Source organism: Myripristis murdjan, chromosome 19 (genome assembly GCF_902150065.1).
Source record: "Myripristis murdjan chromosome 19, fMyrMur1.1, whole genome shotgun sequence".
NCBI lineage: Eukaryota > Metazoa > Chordata > Actinopteri > Holocentriformes > Holocentridae > Myripristis > Myripristis murdjan.
In genome coordinates, this window is record NC_043998.1 from 2334317 (window position 1) to 2346857 (window position 12541).

The 12541-nt window shown below is 42.0% G+C and overlaps 1 protein-coding gene across 1 annotated transcript in view; it reads left to right on the plus strand.

The window, feature by feature from the left end:
• LOC115378106 (proteasome activator complex subunit 4B-like) overlaps nt 1-12541 on the plus strand; it is a 32874-nt gene that overhangs the window by 5468 nt on the left and 14865 nt on the right. Inside the window, exons 5-26 of the mRNA XM_030078249.1 lie at nt 625-774; nt 2143-2206; nt 2762-2836; nt 2955-3077; nt 3184-3276; nt 3589-3767; nt 4866-4952; nt 5067-5253; nt 5649-5738; nt 6394-6458; nt 6767-6917; nt 7198-7296; nt 7785-7854; nt 8557-8624; nt 9279-9482; nt 10830-10987; nt 11408-11503; nt 11613-11668; nt 11827-11883; nt 11990-12045; nt 12179-12277; nt 12369-12431. Of these exons, the coding sequence (XP_029934109.1) occupies nt 625-774; nt 2143-2206; nt 2762-2836; nt 2955-3077; nt 3184-3276; nt 3589-3767; nt 4866-4952; nt 5067-5253; nt 5649-5738; nt 6394-6458; nt 6767-6917; nt 7198-7296; nt 7785-7854; nt 8557-8624; nt 9279-9482; nt 10830-10987; nt 11408-11503; nt 11613-11668; nt 11827-11883; nt 11990-12045; nt 12179-12277; nt 12369-12431 (2290 nt within the window). The remainder of the gene's footprint in view (nt 1-624; nt 775-2142; nt 2207-2761; nt 2837-2954; nt 3078-3183; nt 3277-3588; nt 3768-4865; nt 4953-5066; nt 5254-5648; nt 5739-6393; nt 6459-6766; nt 6918-7197; nt 7297-7784; nt 7855-8556; nt 8625-9278; nt 9483-10829; nt 10988-11407; nt 11504-11612; nt 11669-11826; nt 11884-11989; nt 12046-12178; nt 12278-12368; nt 12432-12541) is intronic.

The following is a 12541-nucleotide window of genomic DNA, read 5'->3' on the forward strand; positions in this document are numbered from 1 at the left end:
GAAGACAGGACAGTTTCTGAAGCCCCGACACCGACAGAGAGGCATATCTACCATAAAAACACTGTAAAGCTCATTTATGCATAAAACTATTTTTAATACCTGTTGTAGTCTATCAGCTTTTTTGCTGTTATTTCAACAAACTCCCAGATGTCCACATTCTTTTTTCAATCATCTAATCCTTATAATTACTCTAAAACATAAATTAATCTAAATGTGATGATGCACTGATATTAAATCAATGCATTTTTATGTCTCTAAGTTTTTTTTCCCATGTGTTTGACAACTGATTTGTGGACAATTAGAAAAATCCTTCTTATCTTGGTAAGAGTACTCTTGACCAGTTGTAAAAAAAAATCTCTCACCTAAGAGGAAAGCCAAAGTAAGAAAACACTGGTGAATCCCAGAAATCAATGGGTACTAATAAGAACAATTTGTGGATACGAACAAAAATAAGAAGAGTTTTGTTTCTGCATCTGGCCCGCTGAGTTACTCTGATCTTCATGCTTGTCAGAGTGTGAGCTGTATATCCACGAGTTTCTCTGTTTCTCCTCTCTGTGTTTGCTTTGCATGCATGTCTGTGTTGGTGCATGTGCGCTCGGGTATGCGTGATGTCTCATTTCCCAGGTATTTCCCGGTGTCGTCCACCCAGGAAATGCTGGATGAGTGGCGCCCCCTGTTGTGCGTGTTCGACGTGGTCATGCAGAAGGCCGTCAGCAACATGGAGCTGTTCCTCCCCACCATCATGCCCCCAGAGGAGCACAGCCAGGGCTTCCAGTAAGAAACCAGCATCAGTAAATGTGGTGTCCCAGGTGCAGATAAATTCTTCCCCCAGTTTCGGTGCAGTGCTCTGCCTGTAGAGCCACACAGAAACAATTTTAGATTTTTCCGTACTCGAGGCCAAGTGCGATTTGACAAAGCCAGAGCTAACTCGAAGGCTTTTTGAAGTTTTATCAAAAGCAGTGTTTGTTTATTCTCAACAATGGCCTAGTGTGTAGATCATTTCTTTCAGCTGTAAGTGATAAAATGTGTTGCATATTTGGCATTTTTGGCCCAGGAGTGAAAACCGACCCATTGCTCGCTGGCTAAATCACAGCATTATTTGTAGTGGGAGGTTTGGTGGGCCATTTGGCTGAACTTGTCATATTGTCTAGATAGTGTGATATACGATCTAGACAATACAAGGAAAGAATTTTTCACTTTTCTTTTGAAACACTGTTGTAGAATAATTTTTATAATGATCAACCTGAGTGCCAGAAATGTCTTATGAGAATAGTTTATTGAAGCTTGATCGTGGGATAATCACAGGGCAGGGCAGCGAGGATTCAGTATTTTATGGTTGGATTGCTTGTAAATTATAAGGTTGCACATTAAAAAAAACTGAAAACAGCAAACGTATGAGACAGAATAGGTGCTTTGGACAAAATGGAGGATGGGCAGGTGCAGTAGGATGGGGAGGTTATTTTCCTCTACAAACGTACATTTATATTAAAAAGAGCTCAAGAGAACATTGTGACACTTTTCATGGAGAACATGGTTTACACACACTTATAGAGTGTCATCTCTCAGAGTAATGCAGAAAAGTGCTAAAGTGTGCATGTTTTTAATTACCATACTAATTATGCCACTGCCTATTCCACTTGCATTAAGACCTTTCTAACAAGACCCTTTGATAAATAGTGTTGTTTTTTTGTATTAGCAGTGGTTCTCCTGTCCTTATTTGGTGGCTGCTTTGCTTCCTTGGGAAGCCTTTACCCTTTTCTCCACACCCTTCATGGCTGCACTCCAATTACCAAACCCCTTCAGAGCGTTCACAGCATTCTTCAGTGTATTCACTCTTTCACAAGCTATTTGTCTGGATTTAGTCTTGGATTCATCAGCAGTTTCCGTGCAGTTTCCACAATACATCATCTTTAATACCGTATTTTTCCGCTTCAGTTTTTCTCCCCCAGAATCTATGGGGGAGAAAGTGAGTTCATATTTTGGGGAATTGGGGGATGGATGAGGGGAATTCAGTGGCAACTTCAGGTGTGTGCGTGGGCGGATGGGTGTGTGCGTGTTTGTGTGTGTGTGTGTGTGTGTGTGTGTGTGTGCATGCATGTGTGTCTGGTCTATGTAATGTTTGTTGTGTAATTTGTATTTCAGGTTGTGGTTTGATGAGCTAATGAATCTCTGGATGTCAGTGCAGAATCAGCCAAGCTGGGAAGGGGTGAGTCACACACACAAACACACACACACATACAAACACACACACATACACACTACTTTCTGAGCTTATTTGAATAATGTGACACCCGGTTTAGACACCTAATGTGACACCAAGTAAAGACTTTATATAACATCAGAGCTGCATAAAGTCAAGTTTCTGTTCCTCTTATTCACTTATAACACCGAGGGATGAAGCGTTCTGTATCTTTAAAATATTGAGTAGCAATTTATAGCTTTCTTTATTTTTTTCTAACTGGAATGACACCCTTCACTTGCTGTGTACATGGTGATTTCCTTGTTGGTGGAAACCTTGCTACAAAGTATTGGCACTTTATATCCCGCATGTGAATATACTTTTCCATTTGTACCACAAGTCTGTTTTTATCCAGCCATCTGGCCTCAAACAGGCTGGCTGTGCGCACTTCCTCCCTTCTCCAAACATGTCTTCTTTTCCAAAATAGCTATAAATCACTTTGGAATGACACCTCTCGCTTCTAATGTGGATGGCACTATCCTCCGTCCATGCTGTGACTGAGTGTGTGATGCTCTCTTGCAGCACTTGGTGAACCTGTTTGCTCGCCTGGCCAATGACAACATCGGCTACGTAGACTGGACACCGTATATCCCCACAGTGAGTTATTAGCAGCATTGTGAGGAGTATGTGCTAATGTGCTTTATTGGAGGCTGCCATGTCATGTTTACGAGGTGTGTGTGTGTGTGTGTGTGCGTGTGTGTGTGTGTGTGTGTAGATCTTTACAAGGATCCTGCGCAGTCTCAACCTGCCAGTGGGGGTTAGTCAGATGGTGGCACCACGATACCTCACCAACTCCTATGACATTGGACACTTGGTGTTGTTGATCACTGCCCTTCTGGTATGCCTAGACTATTTCTTATGAAAACGTATTTAAAAACCAGAAAAGTGATTTTTTAATTTGCAATTGTTTAATAATGATTATTACCTGGCTTGCACCCCTGCAGGGTGGACCAGGAAACCCTGCACAGAAAGAGCTGACCTGCCTCTTCAATAGTATCGCCTCTTTTTACCATCCATCCAACCACGGCCGCTGGCAAGTAAGTCTCTCTCTCTCTCTCTCTCTCTCTCTCTCTCTCTCTCTCTCTCTCTCTCACACACACACACACACACACACACACACACATACAAAGTGAGCAGTAAATGCATTTTCAGCTGCTTGCCGTCACGCTGGCTTGATTTATAACCTGTCATTGAGCACTTGGCTCTCTTTGCACTAACAACAGAATAATGAAATGCACAACTGCCAGAGGAAAGAATAATATCACAGATCTGTTTACCGCTGGACAGAATGTGTTTGTAGGTGATAATGCCTGAGTTGTGTGTTTGTGTGTGTTTGTGCGTGTTTGCAGTCTCGACTGATGCGCCTGCTCCAGCGGCTTCCGGCCAGCGTGGTGCGGCGCGTGCACCGGGAGCGCCACGCCGCCCCCAGCTGGATCCCACCGGTTCCTGAGCAGCAGAGGCTGACTGACGCAGACCTGCAGGAGTTCAGCAGCAGCCTCATTGGAGCCGCACTGCTGGCCATGTTCAGGTACTGCACTGCAGGGTTAGACAGACGTATCAGTTTACCGATATATTGGACCAGTATCTCCCAAAATTGGCATGTCCATGACTTCCCTTTGCGATATGAAAGAGATCATTCTCTAGCTGTTTTTTTTTTTAAGTCTTTCACAGTATTTTTTATCAGCATCATCATCAACATTTTTTTTGAGAAGAGGTTTACTCTAGTAATAGTCTCCTTGTTTTTTGCACTGTAATTTTCAAATGTATTTTTTCCTCATGGTACAAACACATAACATGACATTCAGAGTGACTAGATACACAACAGAGTGACAAATTATGTTTACTGAGGGTCTCATCAGGGAGAAATAAAAAAGCACGATCGGATAAAGCTACAGGTAATGAAGTGAGAGAAAACTAAAGTGGATCTGATGAAGAGCAGTGCTGCTGGAGACGTCACAGTGGTTTCGGTGCAATAAATTAAATAAAAGTGAATTGGAGCCCTGCAGTGTGCGAGCCGTTTGTTTGTTTCATTGTTTGCTCGTGTTTTGGGCCGGCACCTGACCTTTCTTGACTTGGATACATGCGTACACCTCCAGTTTGCAAAATAAAGTGGACAAATGTAGAAAAAAGAAAAAGATGGGGGGATTTTCAAATTTAAAGACATTGACTGTTGACTAAAAATAATGTCTATGGGTAGCTTTGGTAAAAAAAAAAAAAAAAAAAATGCAATGAGTATCGGTCAAAAACCTTAGCCTTTAGTCTAATCCTGTTCATTAGCTGTTCAAACTATATGTCATTAACAAGTCAGAGGTAGATCCTCATAGCACATTGTGTTCAGATGCAAAAATCTTATTTCTTCCACTTCTCGGTGTTTTCAGGTTTAGCTCGCAGTCAGTTTGAGCTGAATCTGTGCCAGTCCGTTATCTCACAAGATTAAGCCCTGTCTAGCAAGTGCAGGCGCTGTGCACATAACAACAACAACAACAACCTTAATCTGGACAAACACAGGTCATCAGTGATTATCTGCCAGTGTGCCTGCATGTCTGTGTGTGTGTGTGTGTGTGTGTGTGCTGCTAACACTATGTGTCGTTGTGTTGCTTTGCCGCCCCCTTCTGGTGATGTGCAGTAAAACAGGCAGTATGGACGCGGCCTACGCTCTGCAGAACCTGGCTCTCCTCACCCCAGAGCTCATCATACCACCTGTGCTAGAGAAGTAAGAGGAAGTGTGTGTGCGTGTGTGTCAGTAAAGATTGGTATATCCATATTGTGCGCATAAAGAGCCTTAAAGACGACTCAGTTTAAATGTTGTGTATCTGTCCAACCATAGAACCTATGCAGCCATGGAGACCCTGACGGAGCCTCACACCCTCACCGCCACCCTCAGCTGTATGATCGGCATGGCTCGCAGCTTGGTCTCCGCTAGCAACCATTACCCAGAAGGCCGTACGCATGTGCTCCCGTTGCTCATGGGTTCCCTGCCCGGCGTGGATCCCAATGACTTCAGCAAGTGCATGGTGGGTGACAGACGCATGTCGTTTAGTAATAAAATTGAAATTTTAGCAGACAGTACAAGTCTTGCTTATTAAATTGTGTTCTCGCCAGTTCCACTCTCGCCTCTGCTATTAATAGCTGCTGAAAGCACAATGAATTTCTCAATTTGAAGAACAAGCAATTACTTTGACTCTGTCTTCACTTTCTGCTTGGATTGTAAGATTGATTGTTTTTCCATTTCCGTGCACCCATTGTGTTCTGACCAGATTAATCCACTGCGCCAAAGTAAATGAATGCATTTGAAACAGTTATTCTGTCTGATTCCCGCGAGGTAATTAAGTGAGGGCCCTGATCACCAGAAATGATGTGAATCGAGTCGAGTTCCTAATTTGTTTCCTCGTTCTGACACTCTGTCCAGATAACATTCCAGTTTATTGCCACCTTCACCGCTCTGGTGCCTTTAGTGGACTGTTCATCTGCTCCTTCTCAACAGGGCGATCTGACAGAGGTATGAACATAATACATGCCACATACATAAAACATGTACACCAAATTCACAGCTTAAACTCTGATTTTCCCTTAAATTTCCCCTGAAGAAGACTCAGACATATTGTTCATCAATGTCACATTATAGAGTACATATTCTGTATGTTTTCATTGAAGCTACTTTTATATTGAGTGAAATATTCAAACCCAGAATGCTTTTTAGCTGTGCACCATTACATCAAACTGAAAATCTCAAGATGTCTTGTGCATCAATTTATACACATTTCCTTGTAATTAAGGAGGACATATTCGATATCTTTGGAGACCTTGGCATCTCCACTAGAATTTAAAATAAAGTTCTGTCAGTTTTAACAAAGCAGCTTGCATCTGTAAAATGAAATCTGCCATTAATGGGTCCAGCAGGGATGCTTAGGTCCAAAAGAGACATTTGATTAAATATTGCACCTATACTCACAACATCATCTCTGATAGAAATACATTTTATTAAATGACTTTACGAAAAATGTGTCATTAAGAACATTTAAAGACTTATGTGGAATATGTTTTTTTGTTCATTAAACAGATTTACAACTACTGTATCTGGAATAAAAGCAGCACAAATATAGCAACCTCATCCAGATGCACTCTCATGCTCATCTCTGTTTTTATCCTCTTAGATTGAGAAAGATCTGTGTTTCGCTTCAGCTGAATTTGAAGACTTTGTTCTCCAGTTTCTGGACAGGTAGAGACAAATTGACAATTTAAACTGTCACTTTGACGAGGCATATTGTCTCCTCTAGAGTGCCTTGATACGTCTGTTTCTGTTTGAAATGCATCGGTCCGCATCGCTACCTCTGCTAGCCGCATAAAACAACCTTTTACTTTTTTTTCACCATAAAGTTTAGTTTGTGTAGTTGATGTTTTTCATCGTTGACAAGAGTATGAGAATTTACTTAAGCTCTGAACGTGTGCGCACGTGCCTGTGCATGTATGTGCATGTGCGTGTGTGTGTATGTGTATGTGTGTGTGCATGTGTGTGTGCACATGCAGGTGTTTTGCACTGATAGACAGCAGTACCCTGGAACAGACGAGAGGCGAGACAGAGACAGATACCCAAACTCAGCTGGAGAGCCTGGTGGAGCTGGGCCTGTCCTCCACCGTCAGCACCATACTGACACAGTGCTCCATAGACATATACAAGGTAGCACACACACACACACACACACACACACACGCACACACACACACACACACGCACGTACTCATACATATCCTCGAATTAAATTTAACGTCACTCTCTTGAGTTGACTTTAATTCTCTAATCCCAGTTTCTAACGTTAACTCTCCCTATACCCTGACCCTCATTTAACTCTACTTCTAATGCAGACACACACACACACACACACACACATACCGCACATACATAAACATGCACACACCTGTACATCATTTGACATTCTCACACTTTCCCCATATGTCAGGTGGCGTTGCAGAAAGTGTACAACTTTGCCACCACAAACATCTTTGAGACGTGTGTGTCAGGAAGGATGGTGGCTGACATGTGCAGAGCTGCAGCAAAGGTATGTGTGTGTATGTGCGTGTGTGTGTATCAGCTAGTTCCTTACATTCCTGGCCATGTAGATAAAGGCACAGTCCACTAAATTAATGTAGAACCTCTTATTTTGCTGATGTAGATGCTGTCCTACAGTTTGCCCAAATTGTTAAATACATATTTTGGGTTATTAGATCTCAAAGTAAAGGAAATGCAAGACAGAATAAAGGTCTGTGTTGAGAATTAGACAATATTTGCTTTAAGTAGTTGCATTAAAATATTGATTTTCAATTATCCATCTCATGCTGTGGTCTCATCCTCTTTTCCATTGTCATTTTCTTCCCTTCTGTCTCATTGAACATAAGAATTAGTCCTTACTTTTATTATTTCTGCATGCTTGTGTTTGTGCTTGGGCATGTTTCATGTGCGCATGCTTGTACGTGTTTGTTTATGTGTGTGTGTGTGTCTGTGTGTGTGTGTGTGTGTGTGTGTGTCTGCACGCACGTGTGTTTGCAGTGTCATCCCGCTGAGTCTCTCCGTCTGTTCGTCCCTCACTGCTGCAGCGTCATTTTCCACATCACTGACAGTCAGTACCTCTGTGTTTGTGTGTGTGTGTGTGTGTGTGTGTGTAGCACATTCGAGTGTGTAGATGCTACTGCAGTGTGTTTTTTTTTAAATACTGCAAAAGTCCTGTAGAATATAAAGAGATAATGCAAAATGAAAGCTGAGGTTTACATAGGAATTATGAAGCCTCCAGTTTTCAGATTGTATGTTTAATCTAAGTAATAAGACAGAAGAGGCTGTGAGTGACTTCAGAATGTGAAAGCCATTGTGATAAATGGCTGTCGTAATTGAAAGATGATTGCAAATACCCAAGATTGATGTAATCAATTGTAATAACTAAATGTTATTTTTCTGCCTAGCAACAGCATTTCTTGAGCAGTAGGTAAACAAATCAGGCTGAATTTTGGTTAATGGTTCTATGTGGCATGTGACTCAGAGAATCATAAGTGAGAACTGAAACTGCCTGTTTTATACAGTGTAAGAGGATTTATGTGGGAATATATTTCCAGTTTTTGAATTTGAAAGAAAATGCTGAAATTCCTGAAGTTAGTTCCTGAACAGTGGCTTGACCTCAAACACTGTAAAAAGTGACAAACACACATTTACCTTTCTTATATTCTATGTGACTCCCAGAGATTTGAAAAGTGCATTCAACCTGTTAGTGCATCTGTTAAATCTGTGTGTCTATGCTTGTGTGTGTGTGTGTGTGTGTGTGTGTGTGTAGATGAGGAGCTGTTGAATGAAGAGGAGCTGGACAAGGAGCTCTTGTGGAATCTCCAGCTGCTCTCCGAGGTGAGGAGAGGATCTTTCACATCCCAGCGGCTTCAACACTGCAAAAAAAAAAAAAAAAAAAAAAATCTAGCTTTACAAATTGTTTAATCTTATTGGGCTTCAACATCTGATTTTTTTGTTTTGTTAAGTGGGCTCCAAAATTCTGCCAGTAGGGTAAATATATTCACTTGTTTCCAATGCACATGGATTTGTTTTGACTGTTTTTCTTGAATTAAGTCTTTTTTTTTATTATTCTGTTGCAGCAGTCTGCCTATTCTGCTTTGACATTTGTTTCTTGAGAATTCCTAAATCAAATGAAACTGCATTGTAAACAAGTACTACAGGCAGAATATTTCCCTCGTTTTCAGAAAAAAAAGAATATTTTAAAGACGGAATATGACTAAATTACTTATTTAGAGAGGCGTTTTTTGCAGCGCATGCCCAGTGCAGTCATAAATATCAAAGCGCTAAGTCATTAAACAGCATACATCGATACCCTTTCTGTTTTGTTTTATTACTCCTGGGATCTTAATGCGTGTGGGAGCGAGCCAGATGCTGTGATTTACTGTAGAACCTCAAGGTTTAAGACAGAGCTCTCAAGTGAATTGCCCCTCTGCTTTGCGTCTGTGTGTGTGTGTGTGTGTGTGTGTGTGTGTATGTGTGTTGTTTTTTTAGGTAACACGCGTGGATGGTGAACAGCTGTTGAAATACCAAGGGGACTTGGAGCGGATCCTGAGCGTGTGTGTGCGTCTGCGCTGTAAACGGGCGTACACACTCGCCTGCAGTCTGCTGGAACACACACTCCGATCGCTGTCTCTCATCTACCCCACAGAGTACCGCAGCACCCCTGGAGCCTTTGATAGCGACCTCCCCATACGGGTGCATGCTCACACACATGCACACAGCGCTAACTCACATACAGTGGTGTTAAATTAATGCTTTGATGACAGATGGCTTACTCACTTAATCACTTTAAAGATGCTACATGTAGCATTCAGACACGAGTAAATTATACTGCATTAATTGTGAGACATCAGTATAATTACTGCAAACAAATAGTAATTATTGCAACTCTAATAGTGATTATTGAAGATTGACAGCCGCTACCAGCCTCTGTGCTGCATGCTGCAGTGTCTGCCGAGGGGTCGGATTTCACTGGAAACACAAATGGAGACTACTTTACAAGCAGTGTTGCCAGTAATTAGATTAGAGCTGAGCAACATGGCCAAAATCAAATATCAATATTTTTGATTGAATGCCGTGATGATATTGTAGGGATGACTACTAGTGCTTTCATAGGACATTTACACACAAGAGATTTTTGATAAACACTCATTCGTAATTTGGATATTGTGACCAAGCAGCTAGAGACAAATATTAGAACAGCTAGAACAGGCTCACTTTAAAGCGGCCTTTAAAACCAGGAATATCCGACATTTATGCCATATATTATCCCGATATTATGATTATCTAAAATCCCAGCTGAGTATCGATTTATCACCTAGCCCTAAATGAGATTAATTTCACTCAGATTACTGTAATTACACAACTTTTCAAAGTAACAATGCAGTGTAAGGGACTAGATTAAATTTTTCAGTAATCAGAATACAGTTACTGTCCTAATAAGTTCTTATTGGTTCTGTTACGCGAGCTCGGGACTTCAGATTAGTAATCTAGCTACTTTTTAAAGCCTGTAATGAGTAATGAGATTACAATTTGTTGGAAGTAATGAGTAATGTTACCTGATTACTTCTTTGAGTAACTTACACAACTCTGTTTTACGACACACAAAAAGGTGTATTTACTTCCTAATACACAGTAATACATAATGTTATTCCAGTTATACTGTTCTAATTAAATAGTTTCAGTTAACTGGCCATGAAGCACGCTGGCTGTTATCCAGGGCTGTTACTGACTTTGTGTTGTGGCTGGAAGCATTCAGGTTTTTTCAGACAAATGCCACACGTTGCGCCTTTAAAATTGCTCTCACTGCCTCCATCTCCATTTAATTGAAAAGGATATTACATGCATGGTAAACACGCATTGCCATTTCCATAGCATAAGGAATACAATTAGCTGTGAAAGCGTTTACGACCAATCAAACAAGAATAAACTGAGTAATGATTCAGCACAACAGCACACTGACTTAACTGCCTCTTCCTCCCCCTCTCTCTCCTTCTTTCTCTCTCTCCCTCTCCCTCTCTCTCTCTCCCTCCCTCTCTCTAGGACTGGGGCAGAGCTGGAGATGTGGCAGCGTTGGGAGTGTGTTGGCACGTGCCCAGTCAGGAGGAGGAGAACTTTGTTTTCCAGCTGCTGTCCCGCCTCCTGCACCCTGAGCTCCAGCGAATAAAAGACCATGTCTCTGGAGATCAGCCAATGAGCAGGTGAGCTGAATTCAGCTTTAATCAGGAACACCAAAGGAAAAAAAAAAAAAAAAAGCAGAGAAACATGGCAGGAAAACTGTAAATGAATGGGAACTTAAATAAATTGGATTTGGAAAAAAACGAACGCAGAAAATCCACATCCGTCTCTAATCTTTATCTGACACTTTTGAGGATGTCTAGTCGAGCGCACAAGTGTGCAGCGAGCCGTGAGTTGAACCTCAGTGCTTGAGAGTGTTGTAACAAGATAATGGACAAACCATGTAAATTCATAACAGAGTGATGCGCACACACACACACATACGCGCACACACACATACGCGCACACACACACACACACACACACACACACACACACACACACACACACACACACACACTTAGCAGCTGTGAGGTGGCTGTAATGTGTGTCCTGGTCCACAGGGAGGAGCTGTTGCAGAGTCTAGCCATAGTGCAGCATTGCCTTCTTGGAGCTGGAAGCATTCTGCCCCCTCTGGATGGACCGCACGTATCTGACCTGTGAGTCCTGCAGACACACACACACACACGCACACACACTCCCCGTTTTTGTGCTGGCATAAGCAGGCTTGTCACGTTTTGTTTTTTCTCACATTTTGTTTCTTCTCAGCGTACCCTCCATGGTGAATTTGGAGGAGATCAAGCTGCATATTGGTGTTGACTATGGTGAGCATAAACCCACAAGCATGTAACTGCATGCACACGTGTATACACACACACACACACAGACACACTTGCTCTCCCAACAGTTTCGGTGGGTGATGATGCTGCTCATCCTGCATTCTGTATCCATACTGAGTGTCTGTGTGTCTCCTCCCCTCCAGATGATTCAAGGGAGAACTACAGAGAGTCCATCTGCCAAACCATGAGACTGCTGCTACGTGAGCGTCTAAGATTTTAACTCCACTCCGCTCTAGCTCGTAACTCCTCTCTGTGCTTGGAATGAGATTTTAATTGCAAAAACGTGTTTCCACTTTATCCCAACAGATCATATTCTGGAGCACTCTGAGGACGACACCAAGTCACTTTTCGTTATCATTAAGGTATCATGCCGCTTGAATCATGATTGTAGTGTTTCTAGTCTTCAAGTATAAAAGAAATGTCATTATTCTGCCTGGTGATAGGCCTGCAAAGCTCTCACAGTGGCCCTCTGTGTGTGCGTTTGTCTGACTGCAGATCATCAGTGACCTCATGTTTTTCCGAGGCACACACAAGAAGGAGTTTGACTCCCGCTGGAAAAGCTTCACTCTTGTCAAGAAGTCCATGGAAAACAGGGTGAGTTGCAAAAAGCGCACAAGGCTGCTGTTAGTCACTCCAGATGAGTCACTTGCAGGCCGGTTATGCTGACTTTCTCTCTTCTCTGCAGCTTCATGGGAAAAAGCAGCACATCCGAGCACTGCTCATCGACAGAGTTTTGCTCCAGCATGAGGTTGGCTACACGAAAACACACTTGTATTTTTTTTTTTTTTTTTTTGTATGTAGGATGCATGAATTCATGCATCGATGAAATAAAATTAAGTGGTTAGCATTTTGTTTTTA